This window comes from Anabrus simplex, chromosome 1 (genome assembly GCF_040414725.1).
Source record: "Anabrus simplex isolate iqAnaSimp1 chromosome 1, ASM4041472v1, whole genome shotgun sequence".
NCBI classification, from domain to species: domain Eukaryota; kingdom Metazoa; phylum Arthropoda; class Insecta; order Orthoptera; family Tettigoniidae; genus Anabrus; species Anabrus simplex.
The window spans coordinates 279,957,842-279,976,912 of record NC_090265.1 but is presented as its reverse complement, the minus strand read 5'-3'; the positions used below and the strand labels follow the sequence as shown (position 1 = coordinate 279,976,912).

At 36.9% G+C, this 19,071-nt stretch overlaps 1 protein-coding gene across 1 annotated transcript in view; it reads left to right on the top strand.

Annotated features, from left to right (window-relative positions):
* Positions 1-19,071, top strand: part of LOC136863903 (uncharacterized) — a 102,628-nt gene that overhangs the window by 62,717 nt on the left and 20,840 nt on the right. Inside the window, exons 3-8 of the mRNA XM_068226069.1 lie at positions 763-900; positions 1,508-1,640; positions 7,945-8,097; positions 10,479-10,614; positions 10,703-10,830; positions 18,363-18,488. Of these exons, the coding sequence (XP_068082170.1) occupies positions 763-900; positions 1,508-1,640; positions 7,945-8,097; positions 10,479-10,614; positions 10,703-10,830; positions 18,363-18,488 (814 nt within the window). The remainder of the gene's footprint in view (positions 1-762; positions 901-1,507; positions 1,641-7,944; positions 8,098-10,478; positions 10,615-10,702; positions 10,831-18,362; positions 18,489-19,071) is intronic.

The window sequence follows — 19,071 nt, the reverse complement described above, 5'->3', positions numbered from 1 at the left end:
CCAATGGATCGTATCCAAGAATTATCTGCGCACTTTTTAGCGATAGATTTACACCCTAGTGCTGAATCGGTCAACTTCGGTTATCTTCGAGATTTGTATTGGCAGCCTTTGAAACACAAACTAAGAATCGCTTATGATCGCTGTGCGACATCTGGCGTACACTTTACGTACTCGTACTGTTGTTGTTTACACAGCAAAACCGAACTATAGAATTCATGCTAGGAACAAGTTTCGCATCGAGAAATGTTATATAGTATTATATATTGTGTGTGTGACACAGTTGTTGGTGTAAGATAATAAAGGTTTATAAAATTCATATCGATCGATCATATTATCGATTCAATTCAGATTTCATTTCCATTCAGTTGGCAGTATTACCCTCCTTACTCCTTAACCCAGGACAAAAATCTATCATTAAAAAGTGCGTGTACAATACTTGGACATTAGAACACACACAAACACTCTTTCCTTTGTTTTCTTTTAGATGCTTCCTCTGTTCACTCAGTCACAGTCCAATGGTCTTCTCCTTTGCTTCTTCTTGGTTGTTTCCTCCATATAAAATCTCCTAATGCATGCTTCATTTTGTATCTTCTTTGTCTGCCTTACTAAGCATCCTAGAAGCATTTCTATTTCAGCCAAGTTCTCCCTTTTTATTTAGGACAACTCTCCTTTCATCATATTTTACAACAATATAACTATTTTAACGTGATAAAAGTCTTGTAGATCATGTCTCATGGCTAATATATTTTATTATTGTTGCAGATGGTCGCCATTATGTACAACACTTTTATTGCAGCAAGTGTCTTCCTGATGCTGGTACTGCTGCCTCTAGTCAGCTTAGAACAAGAGACGGAGAGAGGACGAGGACAAGGGAGGTCTCCAGTAAAGAGAAGACAACAGGTAATATTTGGCATTTCCCTTTTCTTCAAAAAGTGGATTTAATATGAAGAAAGAAGGAGACAATTTGATTTTTCATTTTGGAGGATGAGACCAGAATAGGTTGTTTACCTGTTTTATGCAAGTGTTAGGACTTTGCATGATTTCCCAATGCAATGGAGTATATTCTCATTAATAATGTGATCTGCTCATGGGTTCTTCAACATTTAGCAAATATCCACATTTAAAAAAATGTGTTTGCTCATTGATGAATTTTCTGAATGCACTCTTCAAATTTATTTACTTCCTTGCAATTGTCTCAAAAAAAAATCCTTATTCTGATATGTAGCTTATAAAGTTTCTGTATACTGCAATGGGTGGTTTGCATCAACATAGTTTGCAGTAACATAAGATACATTCTATCTTTCCCAACCTTAGAATCGTCACACACAGACCTGTTTGTGTTTGATTACTTGTGTTGATTCTTGTTAGATATTTCAACTAGTACAGTCAGAACAAATTGGTACCATCGATATTGAACACTTAGACATTTGAATAAATGTATGCATGAATGAATGAATGAATGAATAAAAATACTGTATATAATTGAAGTAATGTCTTCATCACACAGATTAAAGATGGAGCAGTATCCTTTGTGAAGCCGCATCGCAAACGTCGTCCTGTCCATGCAGAATTTCCTAACATTTTCTCTACTATACATCCTGTAACACCAAGCTCTACATCATTGGAACGAGATGCCAAGTGTAAGTAGTTATTCCTCTTAAATATATATTGGGGGGAAAAAAATTAAAACACTATTTTTGTTCAGGAATATTGAAATAATAGCTACTTTTACAACTCTAGATGGGTCAGCACACGTGAAAGTTATGCACAGTACTATCAATTATTACTACAAGAGTTAGAGCAGTAAAATATTTTCTCTTCATTATGTTGGATAACTTCAAGAGACAGGCTCACAAACAAAAACTTTTTAAAAATTGGCAGTAGACTGTGTCTATTGTAATGGCTGCAGTGTTCTGACGGTTTTGTAGACTTTCTTATTAGAAATAAAAGACAAATGTTATGTGAAGAATAAATTTTATTCAATAGAACATGGTACACTTGGAATGTGGGTTATAACTTGGTGTAGTATGGGTCTGTGTTATGAGAAATCTGACCATGATGTATTCACAACGGCAGCTAACCTCCAACTGAGAGTGCAAGTCAACACAGCGCCGTCTTATAACAGAATATGCGTGTGACATCATATATTTAGCACAAATTCTGTTTTATTTTGAAGTGTTATTTCATGAGAACTACATTCCAGATTTTCAATTTTCTTTTTGAAACAGGTAGCCTCCTTCTTTATCTGTCAGTTGAGACATTAAACACAACCATAAGTTAAATACTCTCAGAATTCTTTCCACGCACACCCCCAATGGAGGGAGGTGAGCTGCATGCACAATTTTAACGACATACCAGCTCTCCTGACATTCTTAATACTCTAGCAGTACTGGGTTCGGCCTGCTGGGATGACAGCTAAGAGCGCTAAGTCTTAAACTATGGAGGTGGACATTTAAAAGTGATAGTAGGTAGTTTTATTCGAATGAGGATATCTTATACAGTAGATAGTACTGTAAATGTAAGTTACTGCTACTATAACTTCTATCCATACCACTTTTTTGATCATTTAAAGCCAAAATAAAGGTTGAAGTTGTACATCTTACCTCAAAAATTCTTGTTTTGAGTGGTATATGTGATATACAGTACTAGCAAGATACCCGTGCTTTGCTACGGTATTATACTGATATTTTTAATTGAATGCTTAACATTTTAAATATAATCCTCCAAAATTCGCAATCTGACTCATTTTCTGAAAGAATCTGCCAAAATTCGCGATTTGACTCGTTTTCTGAGAGAATACGGCAAATTTCCTCCCATTTTTCAATCTTTCTTTCCAGCAATCGATTTTGTACTTCCTGGACTAGGTCCAGGTATTCCACCTGGTCAGCTGGGCCCCTAAATCTTTGCCATCTTTTCCTATAAGCATTTTTAATATGGATCAAATCTTTGAGGAGATCCAGCGTGGTGTCGTCTTGGGTGCCTTGGCGGTACTGAACCTGCAGCCGGACTGCATTCATAGTCATAACCCGATCAGGACCCATTTCCAGCCCGGTCTCCACATTTTGACGACGGCCCAGAACATTATTATTGTTATTATTATTATTATTATGATTATTGATGGCCTGGAGCCCGCAGCAAGGTGCAAGACCGCTACTTGGTGGTAAATTACATCTGCTGCCATTGTCATTGCTGACAATGTGACCAGCACCATCGTCGCGCGTAGGCAAGTGCGCGAGATTTCTGGCGACACAAATGATATACTTCCATGCATTATTGACCTTATTATAGAGGTGAACAATTGCACGGTCAATATCATTCCTATCGTTTATTTCAAATGTGTTAAAATTTTTATTTTTATGCCAGGAGAATCTACTGTAATCTAACTTTATGTTCTTTATGTTGAAAACGAACCCAGGAAAGATTAAAAATGATCAGTTTATGATCAGAATAAGTACATTATGAACAGTAAGATCAATTGGTCTCAACTCCTTCCTCACCCCACCACCATCAAGTTGATTTACCCCCTTCCCAAAAAAAAGAAGGCATGTTTCTTTATGTTTAATGGAGATTCCAAATACCAATGTTCACATCTGTTACCTTTAAGTATCCCCATAAAATGAATTCACTTTTCTCACTTCCTTTCACACTCTCCCCCCCCCCCCCCCCAAGTGAAATTTCCAGCAAAAAATACTTGTTTCTTTAATAGTAAAGGATCTTCTAAATACCAATTATCACGACTGTAACATCTTCAGTTTTTGAGATATGCGTGCTCATAAAAGGAATTCAACTCCTTTTCACTCCCACCCCCCAAGATGATACCCCACTCCCCCCACCCAAAACGCTTTTTCCTTTGTTTTTAAAGGAGATCCAAATACCAATTTTCATGTCTGTAACAACTTTAGATTTTATTAGATGTACCTATCCTCATACAATTAATTCAATTAATTTGTCATAACTTTCACCTCCCGCTTCATTGAATTTTCCGAGAATACATGTTTCTTTAATTTTAAAGCAGATTCCAAATACCAATTTTCACGTATGCAAAATCTTTTGTTTTGGAGATAATAGTATCCTCATACAAATAATTCAACTAATTTTCCAATTTTCCCCTCCCCCTTTAGGTGGATTTCCCAAAACCAAAAATATGTATTTCCTTATTTTTAAAGGAGATTCCAAATACCGAATTTCACGTCTGTAACATCTTCAGCCTTTGAGATATCGGTATGCTAATTAAAAGAATTCAACCCCATTTTCAGTCACTTTTACCCCTCCACCCAAGTGATTTGTTGGAAAACAAAACATACATGTTTCTTTATTTTTAATACAGATAAAAATACTATTTTTCACTTCGGTAACATGTTAAGTTTTTGAGATATACTGTATAAACATTGGCGATTTGTTTTTGGAAACTCCACTTTAGGGGAACTAAAAAGATGGTGAAATTTTAAAATTTCTTTAATTTTATAGGAGATTCCAAATACCAGTTTTTACATCTGTAACATTTTATGTTTCTCAGATATACTGTAAATATAGTCTTTCTAAAAATTCACCCCAATTTGTCACTCCTGTTTAACCCCCATTAATTGGATTTTCCAAAAACAAAAAATATGTGTTTCTTTATTTTCAAAGGAGATCCCAAATACCAATTTTCAGGTCTGTAATATCTTCAGTTTCTGAGATATAAGTATCCTTGTTTAAAGTTTTCAACCCCTTTTTCACCCTTTTTCACCCCTTCTATTGGAATTTTCTGAAAACAAAAAAATGTGTGTTTCTTTATTTTTAAAGGGGATTCTAAACACCAATTTTTACATCTGTAAACTTTAAAAGTTTTGAATTATAGATACAGTCATTTCAAAAATTCATCTCCCCTTTTCACCCACCCATTGATTGGATTTTTCAAAAACAAAAAAGTATGTGTTTCTTTATTTTTTAAACGAGATCCCAAATACCAATTTTCAGGTCTATAATATCTTCTGTTTCTGAGATATAAGTATCCTCATTTAAGGCATTCAACCAATTTACACCCTTTTTCACCATTCCTATTGGGATTTTTCTAAAACAAAAAATTGCGTGTTTCTTTATTTTTAAAGGAGATTCTGAATACCAATTTTAACATCTGTAAACTTTAAAAGTTTTGAGATATAGATAAACTCATTTTAAAAATTCACACCCCCCCCTATTAATTAGATTTTCCAAAACCAAAAACATACTGTATGTGTTTCTTTATTTTTAAAGAAGATCCCAAATACCAATTTTCAGGTCTGTAATATCTTCAGTTTCTGAGATATAAGTATGCTCATTAAGGGCATACAACCTCTTTTTCACCCCTTTTCACCCCTCCTATTGGGATTTTCCAAAAACAAAAAATATATGTTTCCTTATTTTTAAAGGAGATTCTAAACACCAATTTTTACATCTGTAAAGTTTTGAGATATAGATACACTCATTTTAAAATTTCACCCCCATTTACACCCCCTTAACGATGGAATATCCGAAAATCCTCCCTTAGCGAACACCTACATTATAATATAAATGTATCCTCAAAATTTCATTTCATTATGTCCAGTAGTTTTGGCTCGGCGATGATGAATCAGTCAGTCAAGACATGTTATTTATGTTGCAAGTCAGCATCATGCCAATGTGATTGCCACACAGAGGCATAGCCGGGCATAACAGGGGAAGTACCTAAGTATTAATATAAAGAATGATCTTCGTTGGAGTAACCACATCAATGAGTTTTAAAGAAATAATTAGGAGGGTATTTAAAGATTGTAGTAAGGATGTAAATGAGAGGGCATATAAGACCCCATTTAGTATGGTTCCAGTATATGGGACCTACATCAGGATTACTTGTTACAAAAACTGGAAAAGATCCGGGAAAGCAGCACGATTTGTTCTTAATGATTACTGACAAAAGATGTGTGTTACAAAAATGTTGCTAACTTTCGGGTGGGAAGACCTAGGAGTAAGGAGGCAAGCTGCTCGACTAAAAGGTATGTTACAAGCTGTCAGTGGAGAGATGATGTGAAATGAAATTTAGTAGATGAATAAGCTTGAGTGGAGCTTTTAAAACAAGGAAAGATCATAATATGAAGATAAAGGCGGAATTCAAAGGGACAAATTAGGACAAATATTCATTTATAGAACAAGGAATAAGGGATTGGGTTAATTAATTAAGGGAAATGTTCAATAAATTTCATACTTTTTGAAAACCTGTAAGAAAGAATTAGGTAAAGAACTGATACAGAATCTGCCACCTTGGTAACACCACTAAATGCGTATCACCAATGATGGAACAGCATCATGTAATCCATTTCACAAGGAAAGTTGCAAATTTATATGAATGAGAATGAAGATATCGCTGGTTATCATTGTCAACTAGACATATTTTCAACAATCCCATCTAGATTCAAAAGGTAAAAATAAAACTAAGAAACAATGTTAGGTTTTGGTCCACCCAATCAATACACATCACTTTACAAGTGAAAAACTATTTAATTCAAAAACATATTAAACACATATTTAAAACTATTCAAGTAAGAAATGTATTAAATATTGAATTTAAAACATACTAAGTTTTTCACTTGTAAAGTGATGTGTATTGATTGGGCGGACCAAAAGCTAACATTGTTTCTTAGTTTTAAGTGTATCAATACGGATCTATATGATGAAGTTCGTAAATTGTACTAGGTAAAAATAAGTTAGGATTTACAATGAACTTTAAGAAGTGTGATTTTACCTTTACTATCTAACTAGCTAGGAGTTGCCTAGCTAAGGCAGTAAAGGTGTGTTCAGTTCACCTAGAAAAATGTGGGGGGGGAATCTGACCTCTACAGTTAAGATTTCCACTTTTGGAGTGACACATGGACCTGTGGTCCACTTAGCCTACATCAGGAATGAGAGTCAAGTTAATCCCTGGGGGCAAAGGAGGCCAGGCATATAACTAACCACTCTATACCACTTAGTGCCAAGATAACAGATAGCTGAAACACTTATCTTCTTCTTCCTAAAGGGCCGTCATGGCACTACTGCCAGCACAGTGTGTGTAGAGTGTGTACAAGTGGGCCAATGCAATGAATATTTAATTTTCTTGACCACATTGAACTCAAACTTTCAGTGTACTAGGTTGTGTTTGGTACATCAGAAGATCGTGGCTTCATATCCTACTGGTGTCTGGTTGGCCATTTTTCTTTGGTAATTGACATCTCTTTGATATGTACTATACGTGCATGTAATATGTTGGAAGTTTATTTTGAGTAGACTGTTTTAGGCTTACTGGTATATGATTTGAAATAGACAAGAATGAAAATTGCTCAAACATACGACGTTATATTCACAGTGTGACAGTGTGATTGCCAACAGCTGCAATAATTTTAGAACTGTTCTTCACTTTCTAGCTGGAACCTAGTCACCTTAACAGTTGTACAAAAGAGAGAACTGAAAGAACTTTCTCCCTTGGTGAATTCACTGAGAGGTGAAAGATGACTTGCCCACAATGCTTTTACTAGAACCGGGCGAGTTGGCCGTGCGCGTAGAGGCGCGTGGCTGTGAGCTTGCATCCGGGAGATAGTAGGTTCGAATCCCACTATCGGCAGCCCTGAAGATGGTTTTCCGTGGTTTCCCATTTTCACACCAGGCAAATGCTGGGGCTGTACCTTAATTAAGGCCACGGCCGCTTCCTTCCAATTCCTAGGCCTTTCCTATCCCATCGTCGCCATAAGACCTATCTGTGTCGGTGCGACGTAAAGCCCCTAGCTTTTACTAGAGGTCATGAATATATGAAATTTTGACCTTCACATTGCCCAATGACTACTAGGACAGAGAGATGTCATTAATTTACGTTCATCATTTTCATTTTTCCACACAAAAAGTTGTACGTAAGCAATTTTATTCAAATGTTGTTAATTTGTAATACAATCTAATGTTAAGTATTTCCTGTTTCAGTCCTTAACTTATTCACCGTCATTCAGTTTCCTAACCAGGGTTGTGCAGCCTCTTCAGGAGACAATGGAACATGTCTTACTGCAGCTGAGTGCACAGAACGTGGTGGTATTGCCAGTGGGCCCTGTGCTAATGGCTATGGTGTTTGCTGCGTGTGTAAGTCTAATGTAAATTAAAAGATTTTACACTTGTTTGTTCCTTTCCTATACTTATATATTTCAGTTTAGTAATGTTGAATCAAGGTGTAGTAAAGCTAATGCAGTGAGCTCTCAGTTGCGATTAACAGTATTCTGTAAGAAAGAAGTCGGCTCCCAGACGAAACTATCTTTACATCGGTCTGTTTTCAGACCAACTTTGCTTTACGGGAGCGAAAGCTGGGTGGACTCGGGATATCTTATTCATAAGTTAGAAGTAACAGACATGAAAGTATCAAGAATGATTGCTAGCACAAACAGGTGGGAACAATGACAGGAGGGTACTCAGAATGAGGAGATAAAGGTTAAGTTAGGAATGAACTCGATGAATGAAACTGTACACATAAACTGGCTTCAGTGGTGGGGTCATGTGAGGCGAATGGAGGAGGATAGGTTACGTAATGGACTCTGTTATGGAGGGTAAGAGAATTAGAGGAAGACCAAGATGACGATGGTTAGACTCAGTTTCTAATGATAGATAAGAGGTATGAAACTAAATGAGGCCACAGCACCAGTTGCAAATAGAGGATTGTGGCGACAGTTAGTAAATTCACAGAGGCTTGCAGACTGAATGCTGAAAGGCATAACAGTCTTTAATGATTGTGTACTATACGCGAACCTTTTCTTGAGCCCTGAGCTCCCTAGTGCTGAATCGGTAGACCTCGGTTTTCTTCGACATCCATATTGGCAACCTTTGAAACACAAACTATGAATCACTTATGTTTCGCTGTGCGACATCTGGCGTACACTTTAAGAACTAGTACTGATGTTGTTTACACAGCAAAGCCAAACTATATAATTCATGCTAGGAACAAGATTCGCATCGAGAAATGTTATGTAATGTTAAATAATGTACATGTGACACAGTTGTTGACGTAAGATTATAAATGTTTAGAAAATTCATATCGAACGATCATATTATAGATTCAATTCAGATTTCATTTCCATCCAGTTGGCAGTATAACCGGAACCGTCAGTGCTCCCTCCTTACCCCTCACCCCGTAAAAATCACGCTCAAGAAAAGTTCGCGTATAGTATGTATGTATGTATGTATGTATGTATGTATGTATGTATGTATGTATGTATGTATGTATGTATGTATGTATGTATGTATGTATGTATGTATGTTAGTGAAGTCAATAAAGCCAAACTGTATAGCTGAGGACTCTGACCATGTGGCACTCCAATATCTGCAGGCCATCTGACTGGACAGTATTAATGTTAGCAGGTCCAAGACTGAGTTGAAAATTTTCCATTTGCTGTCGATAGTTCTTCTCAAAGATTATAATTTATTTAAATAAATCCTATTATAACACCATCCTCACATATAGGGTATACTCTGTCCCAGATGCCAGACCACCCTGGCATTTAAAATGAGTGGGTTATGGCTAATTACAACAAATGTCCCCCAATTTGGGATAAATCAGGCATATAGAAGACATTTTATTATGACAAAAAAAGAAATCCATATTTGAATTCACTAGTTACAGAATATTAATTTGCTTAAACAGAAGTTTTCTACTGAATCTACTTCCAGCTATTTATTAAAAAACAATCCAAGATGCCTCTTTCGATTCGCAATCACACTTTTCACTGGAGCAAAGTCTAAAATTGGTGTATGTTGCAGTACGGTAATTTTGCAGCCTCGTTTTCATTTATTTCTCTGGTTCAAAAGGTGAGGCATTTGAATGTATGAATATAAGACTGGAGGCGTAAGCAACAAACAGTGATGATCTTAAATAAGTAATGGCTGATGATTCATTAAGCTGAACCTTTAATGTTCACGATTACGAAGCATAGCTGGAGATTTAAAACCCACTGACAGAATGGCAAAATTGAAAGGTAAAGAATCCAAAGTAGAAGGTATATGCAAGAAATCAGAAGGCATACTCTAATGCGTGGAGTTAACCAAAGGGCATATGGCATGCAACCATGTATACCCTCGACTACAGCCCTGCATATAGCCTGGAAACTACTGTGAGGCAAGACAACTCAAATAAGTAAATAAATAAATAATAAAATGAATAAATAATTCAGGTGCCATAATTCAATAAAGAAATGCAATGTACCACCCATAGTCACTGCTAAAGCTATTTAGACCTTTATCTTGGCTGTTTGGTTTGGTGTAAGATGATAAATCATTCTTACATTGGCTTGCATGCATGATTTGTTTCTAAAAGTTTGCTTTATAGTAGGTCTATATCAGAAGTAACCACAAATATACTGACCAATGCATTCCCATGAAACTTCAGTGTATTATTTTAAAATATTTTATTAGAGATTTATAACAAAATAGACTTTCAGTTATTCCAGTTATGAACTATTATTTGCTTATTTGTCCAGTTATTGCTATGTGTGGCCAGAATGTCAGAGAAAACATTACTTATTTTGTCAACAATGGGTACCCAGGACCTTATGATGGAACGGGCTCCTGTCAACTGACCGTGAATAAAATTCATCCTGATGTTTGTCAGATCAGGTATGTATATGTCTCCTGCTTGCTATGATATACATAGAAAACATTTTGAATTCATGTGTATAACAAACATTGCTTCTATTGGTTCCAGATTGGACTTTGACCAGTTTAACATTGCAGGGCCAGAACCTGTAAATAATGTATGTACAAATGATCAATTCATTGTTTCTGGAGGAAACCCAGTACCAGCTATTTGTGGTATCAATACTGGGAATCACAGTAAGTAAACTAATTACTAGCCATTTTTTAAATTTCACACATTGTGAATGATAAAATCTTAAATGCATATGAGCATACTGTAACTAACTTGATTGCGTTCTCATTTATATGTGCCTAAAAATCAAATATAGACAGTTAAGGAAAGAACAGAAACACACAATGGAATAAATATAGGGATTGGCCAGTGTGGGGAAAAGGGAGCTTCATGAAGGAGAGGCAAAGACAATGACCAACTCCATGTCTTCATAAATGTGGACTGACTCTCTCTTTATCAGTCTTAGTTCTTTTAGATTCATTACTTCTCATTTAGTATACACTTACCCATAGCTTTAAAAAGATGTATTTCTAGCCCTGAACATAAAGGAGTAAACTATTAAAATAGTAAGTTAATTGTTGGCATAGTAATTATTTTAAGTAGAATGACATCAATTACACTTTAACCTGACTCCTGATTCTTAATAGACAAGATTTTCTGCTACAAGGCTGAGACATTTAGGACAGTGTTTGCAATGTGTGCATGCTGCAGATATAGAGTTCCAGTGGAGCGGTAGCAGCAGCAGCAGTGCGTGTATTGTGTAAACATAAACCGCTAAGTACAGCATGGCACCAATGGTGATTTGAAACAACTATAAGATGTTAGCACATTTAGGATAAATTTTAATTATACAACCCAGCATTTTAAATTATTTTCTTTGCGGCAAGAGGCACGATAGGTGATCTTAACTAATTTTGGGTTGCTGAACACCAACCTATTGTCTGTTTCTGTGTATCACATTACGTTTTCTTGCAATAGGTAAATCAAAATAAGAGATATATTACATATAAAAAGTACTGACAAAAATTGATCATTTTGGAAATATTTATAATTTTTGTATATTATTGATATTTTTAATAGTTGAATATTTTCTCAAATTATTATATACAGTGAATAATTATTGAGTATAAAATTACAATGAAATATTTAGCAATTATTGTAATACAATACTGATTTATACAAAAACACATAAACAAACAACTCTGAGGAATGACACTTCAGCAGTTTATTTTGACAGTTCAATGTGATTTACAAGTGAAAAAGATAACTTTTATTCAGTATCTTTGTATGCATGATCAGTCCTCAGCCCAAAAGCTGGTTGGATCCTCAACAGCTATGCCATCAGCTGTCATAGATGGCCTAGGCATCACTAAAGAGGCTTACGAGGGAAATGAGAAGTGAGGTAGTTTCCCGTTGCTTTCCTCACCGAGCCAGAAGCTGCTATTACATATCAGTCTGCCAAGCCCACAGAAATGCACGCAACAACTGACCCTACGAACAAAATTTTCACACCAATCATAACAGGGACTGGCTGCATAAGGAATGGAATTACTAGCATCGCTCATACCTCAGCCACTTTCATATTGTCAAAGCCAAGGATAAGACAGAGACAGATCAATGAAAATAACAAAATTGCTCTAGCCTATACCAGAAGACTTAGTGCACTGTAAGCACCAGGTCCTGCCAGTAAATCAGTATCTTTATGAATTCATAAATGTGAACAAATAAATTATCAGACCTAGATGTCCCCTTGTAATGAATGCTTGGCTGCCCAGCATCTAACTGCATCATGTTTGTCTTCTCTTTTTGAACACCAACAGTAGCCGGCTATCAATGGTATATCCCACATCTCCTAGTATCTTCTTTATGCCTCCTTGATGTCTTGGTGGAACCACTCTTCCATCTCTTCGCTAACAGCCCCAAGATTTTACGGAAACCGATCGAGATGAGAATAGACTCATTCTACACCCCAAGTGTTTCATGTGATCCAACATCGTTTTCACTATTGTTTTGTATTGTTCATCCTTTACATTTCCTATGAACTTCATCATGATGTCCTTAATTGAAATTCATCCAGCAAGTTCCATGCTATTCATTGACTATTCCAAGTTTCTGCCATCCAGAAGCTTTCTAATTTGTGGTCCATTAAAAATACCTTCCTTAACCTTTACATCTGATAAATGTGGAACATTACTTGCAATGTACTTGAAACAGGGGTTACTTTTGTCCAAGGCCCTAACAAACTGCTTCGTGAGTCCCAGTTTGATGTGTAGCAGTGGCAAAATAACTTTTTGCAGTTCAACTAAGACAGCATTTGTAACATTTTTTACACCAAGTGTCAAAACTTCTCTCTTGGGCCCGGAAGGTGTAGACCAGGGTTTGTCCCTAGCTCTGCTGTCCCGTTCACATAAATAACAATGGAATTTAGTGAAACCTGCCTGTTGTCCTAATAGAATACCACACACTTTCCAGTCACTACACACATCCCACCTATACTCATGATATATGATCTTGTGTAAAGCAGTTTGCATTGTGATATAATTTTATTTTAGTGCAATGGAATGTCACAGGAATCGGAGCTAGAATATTACCGTTATGAAGTAGTATAGCCTTTAAGCTGTTATCACAAAGCGGTACTGAGCCCCAATGACTCATTTTTAGACAGTAAATGACAATTAACATGAAAACTAGATGTGATACAAAATGACACACTTGCCATTTTCACAACACAACACATTATTTTAAAAAGTCAGACTTTCACCACACACACAACCCACAGGACTTCACTGCATTGCCACTACCACAAGCTAAAAATAGATGCTGTTATCAGAGGAATTCTATGGAGGAGACAAAGTTGGTGGAGGATGTTTGGACTGACAAACACATGCAACAATAAAAAATTACGTGGGAAGCCCATGACTTGTCCAAGTTTTTACATTTTACCATAAGATAATGCATAATACGAATGATTCCCTTCATAACATAACATCCACACATGTAACAGAATGAGTCATGTTATAATCTGAGAATCACATGAAAACACGGGAGCAAAACAAGTAGGCTACAGTTTCAGATCATGTTGAGATGTAGATGATATCTCTTTTTCTATACCAAGAAAAGTTAGCTTCAGGTGCAAGAAGATTTTTTTCTTTCAATCGTGACCCTAGCAGTTCACTTTTTTCCTTTGTGAGGCCAAGGTCTTGTATCAGATCACTCATCTCCGAATGTTTGAACAATTGTGGAATTACTGCATCTATGGCTAGTGAAAAATCTGTATCAACTTGCTTGTCATCGGAATTTGAGGAACCCTCAGAATCAGAGTCAGGTTAACTGGTAGGAGGTGAAAGTATTGGAATTTCTGATCCATGAGGAACAGGTCTCATCACTGAATTTAAATTTGGGTACACAATACTTCTCTTATTGAATATTGCTATGTTACATAGGCAAAAGTAACAGACACTGCTATGGTCCGGGGGCTCATACCAATCCATGCCTATCCCAAATGTAAGGGCCTTAATGTACCACGTGGTAGGTTTTCAAGGAATATTTTACAAATTACGTGGAAAGCTCATGACTCATCCAAGTCTCTTAATTTTACCTTAAAATATCCATAATATAAACAATTCACCAATGCAGTTATTGGCCTACTCTGTCCCTTCATAATATAACATTCACACATGTAACAGAATGAGTCTGGTTTATTCACACCATCTTCTTCTAATTCCTGACACACTTGCCATTTTCACAACACAATATATTTTTTTTTAAAGTCAGACTTTCGCCACACACATGACACACAGGACATCACTGCATTGCTGCTACAATGAGCTAAAAATTTACTCTGTTATCAGATAAATTCAATGGAGGGGACAAAGTTGGTGGAGGAGGTTTGGACTGACAAACACATGCAACAATAACAAAGTAAATCGCTGCCACACTAACAACAGCTGATTTGCTGTTATCACAATGTGGCACTGAGATACAATGACACACTTTTAGACATTAAATGGCAATTAACACGAAAACTAGATGTGATACAACAGAAGCAATGACGTTTCTGATATCAGGAGACCTTATTTAGTTAAAATCTCTTATGAGATACTTTGCCACAAAAACCGTGCTGGGTTGTGTTATCAGTGGTTCTGTACATCTAGAGATACAATGTAAATCTAATTTAGAAACAATACTGTCTCTGGATGGAAAGTAATGCATAAATAATTTAATAGTAGAGTTTGCACTCTTCATTGAATAGCAAAATGAAATGAAAACCTACAACCTGTTTTCCAGTCATTGACCAGGTCAGGGATGGAATGACTGAAGCCCCCATCTTGCGGCGAGGATAGGAATTGTGCCGGCTGCCGAGGCCTATCGCACTCCTCTGCGGCAATGATTAATGACTGATAGATGAAATGAAATGATAATGGAAAGTGTTGCTGGACTGAAAGACTCCTGAATAACAAAATATATTTTATAATGTTTTGAAAGTGAAACTTGTCCTCTTATCATCCAAACAATACTTATAATCTGAGAATCACATGAGGACACATGAGCAAAACAAGTACAGTTTAGATCATGTTGAGATATAGATGATATTTTATAACTTCCTTGCAAAATGATTTTGATTTTTGCCATTTTAGGATATCTAGGGATTTTTTCAAGAATGGCTTTCACTTTCTTTTGCACTTTTTCAATAACTGTTTCAACAAATGTTCTATCAATATTCTCAGCCAATTTTTCTATCAGTGTTATGGCATCAGGCATTCAAATATCCATCCCTTCTAAACTCAAAATATGGTTGTGTATATCTACATGGTTATTTAATGAACAACACATTTTTATACAATTTGCTTGAAATAAGGTACTGAGCAGCTTTTGCTGCAGAGCTATCTTTGCTGTCAAGAATGCTGGGCAAAGGAATATTAGATGCCATTTCTTTGAACGTAAGTTTCCTGTCTGGAGATTTCAACAGTATGTTGTTAATGTTCACTTTAAAGCTGTCCACATCACTGTAACAGTTGCAGATTTTCTGAGCAATACGATAGAGCCCATGGACTAGACAGGTGAAAAAATGGAGCCTGTTAGGAAAGGCTTTCAGCATATAACTTGCAGCTTCAGTAATGAAAAGAAGTACATGATTTTTATTTATACCATCTGGTCATAATAGCGACATACTGTTTTGAAAAATTCTGTGATGCTTATATGATTTGTCTTTGAAAGGTTGGAAATTAACAAAATACTTTCTCTAGGATTATCTGGTGAAAGTATTCATACAATGACATTTGCAATGTACCTACCTGCAGCATCCTCAGTTTCATCCATTGGAACCCTAATCTTATTTTCACCTTCAGTTTGTCTTAGTTTAGATACAATATTCTCATAGCATTTTGGTAGACAGTATTTTCTTAATTTACTGGTAGTTTGACAAGGAATATCCCATTTTGTGTCTTTTTTGTATAAATTATTTAAAATGTGGATTATCTACCTTGTACATTGGTATATTGCAGCTTAACATCATTTCACACAAATCTTGAAAGAACTCTTGTCTGAATAGGTGATGCTGGACTTGAGATTGCTTGTACTTCTGGTCTTTTCTTGATGCAGCACCTGATTTATGATTTTTTAGTACAAAAATTGTTGTAACCATGCACACCTAGCACCCTTCATTACTATATGACACATCTTACATTTAATACTCTCTCCATTTACATAGAAATGTTGTTACCAACATCGCTTTTCTAACATGCTTGGAGCAGATGCTTCCAACATCACTATCTTTTCTCTTGATGTGGAACACTGTCCACTGTGTACAGAGGGTAATGTTCATCTGCACTGTTATAGCTCCACCAAAGGATTGTACAGTGTTAAGTCACATGTCATTGTGTTGTGTGGCAGGTAACATCTTATCTCCCAGCTCTAGACTTAAGTTGAATTACTGATGATGATTCAGTTTAATGGGTACTAATACCAAGATCATCATCCCTATTGGCATTGTTAACAGGAATTAATTTATTATGTAGTTTAGGTTTATGCTCGACCCACTGTCTAGGGGTTAGTAAGTAAGTATGTACAGTAAGTAAGTACATTTATGTCTTCATCCCAAGGTGTTGCAGCTCTTTTCAGTCCTCCCCCTCCCCCCCCCCTCCTTGCAATGGACGTGAGCTGCATGTACCATTTTAACTACCTACATTCCAACCCTCCTGCTCTGGCAGTACCGGGAACTGAACCCAGACCTCCAAGGATGGCCACTAATAACGCTGTCCTTTGCACTATGGAGGTGGACAGTCTAGGAGTACCCAGCCTCTTCTTACTTGGAGGCCTTGGTTTCAATTCCAGGCCAGTTCAGGGATTTTTGCCTGAATTTGAGGGCTGGTGCAAGGTTCACTCAGTCTATTGGAGAACAAATGAGGAATGGTCTGTCAGTGTGATGGTGGGGTCCAGTCTAGAAAGCCAAGAATAATGAATGAGAAAGTACATCATGCTGACATGCTTTATCTTGTGATTCAGTCACATCTTCATAAATAACAAATACAGCCTGATACAACTGATCATAGAAGGCAAACTTTTTTTTTTTTGCTATTTGCTTTACGTCACACCAACACAGATAGGTCTTATGGCGATGACGGGACAGGAAAGGCCTACTAATGGGAAGGAATCAGCCGTGGCCTTAATTAAGGTACAGCCCCAGCATTTGTCTGGTGTGAAAATGGGAAACCATGGAAAATCATCTTCAGGGTTGCCGACAGTGGGGTTTGAACCCACTATCTCCCGGATGCAAGCTCACAGCTGTGCACCCCGAACAGCATGGCCAACTCGCCCGGTAACTGCAAGGGAAACAAGGACAAGGGCAGAGAAGATTTTCCTGGATGTGGAACCTCCAACAATGGTTTGACAACTGTGATATGACAAATCTGATATGAAACCAAACCAAACCAAACCCCATGGAACTACAGCTCTTGAAGGGCCTTGGCCTACCAAGTGACTGCTGCTCAGCCTGAAGGCCTGCAGATTAAGAGATATCACATGGTCAGCACAACAAATCCCCTCAGCCATTATTCTTAGCTTTCTAGACCGGGGCCGCTATTTCACCGTCAGATAGTTCTTCGATTCTAATCACGTAGGCTGAGTGGACCTCGAACCAGCCCTCAGGTCCAGGTAAAAATCCCTGACCTGGCGGGAAATCAAACCTGGGGCCTCTGGGCAAGAGGCAGGCGCGCTACCCGTACACCACAGGGCTGGCAACTCTGATGTGGGAAAAACAAAATAGGAAAGCTTAATCCATGATGGTTGCCAACCTTCTGTGAGGAAGAATAATGCATAATAATTTACTAAAGAGAATGCAGTTTATACATCAATATTTAACAGTTACTTGTTACAATATCAGGGAACTCATATAATTTTATCTTTATTCACCAAGCAAGTGGCTGCACAGTTTGTGTCGTAGCTATCAGGTTACATTTGGGAGATAGTGGCTTCGAACCCCACAGTCGGCAGCCCTGAAGATGGTTTTCCATTGCTTCCCATTTTCATACTAGGCAAATACTGGGGCTGTATCCTAATTAAGGCCACAGTTGCTTTCTTTCCACTCCCAGCACTTTCCTATACCATTGTTGCCATAAGAACTATCTGTGTTGGTGTGATATAAAGTAAATTGTAAAAAGAAAAAAAAACATTTAGTCTCCATTATATATAAGTAATTGTCTTGTATTTTATGTTTTAGTGTACATTGATACTGGTTTGGGCTCCACCAATCCAGTGACGCTGACATTTGTAACAAGTGGGCCATCATTTGCTCGAAACTTTAAGGTGAAAGTTTCTCAGATACCATGTAGCTCAATATATAGAGGTAAGCTCAAAACATTGAATTACTATTTACAATTTATAGCTGTAGTCCAAAAATTATTTAGAAATTTACTCACGAGTATGTTGCAAGTATAGTGAGCCTTTAGACCTATTCTGTTTGCACCAACTCCCACAGATAAGGCTGCCATAGTTTCCGAGTATGATATTGAGGCTATTTTGAAAACTCACTAACTGTTATATATTAACAAATCTATGGGTGGAATATTGTAGAGTAAATTGACCTGATAGTCACTCTGTAGTCGGTACTATTATAAACAGCTCTCTTAGTATATTTTGTTGCTACTTGAGTTTATCTCTTGGAGCATTCAGTAAATAAACAGCATTAGCAAGTCATTTATTTGACTTATTTGTTAGTTGGGTTGCTCTTCCAGATTTTTAAGTACTGATAGTGAGGTGGGAAGTGTCAATGACAGATGTAACAAAGGGAGTTAAGAAACAAGTGTTGTTGGATTTTATTGGTGCATTTTATACATCATTTGGAGAGAACTGTACTATAGATGATTTTTGGAGAGAGTACGGGGAGGATATTGTGTAGTGCTCAAGATGGGTAGCAGGAGGATAGAATG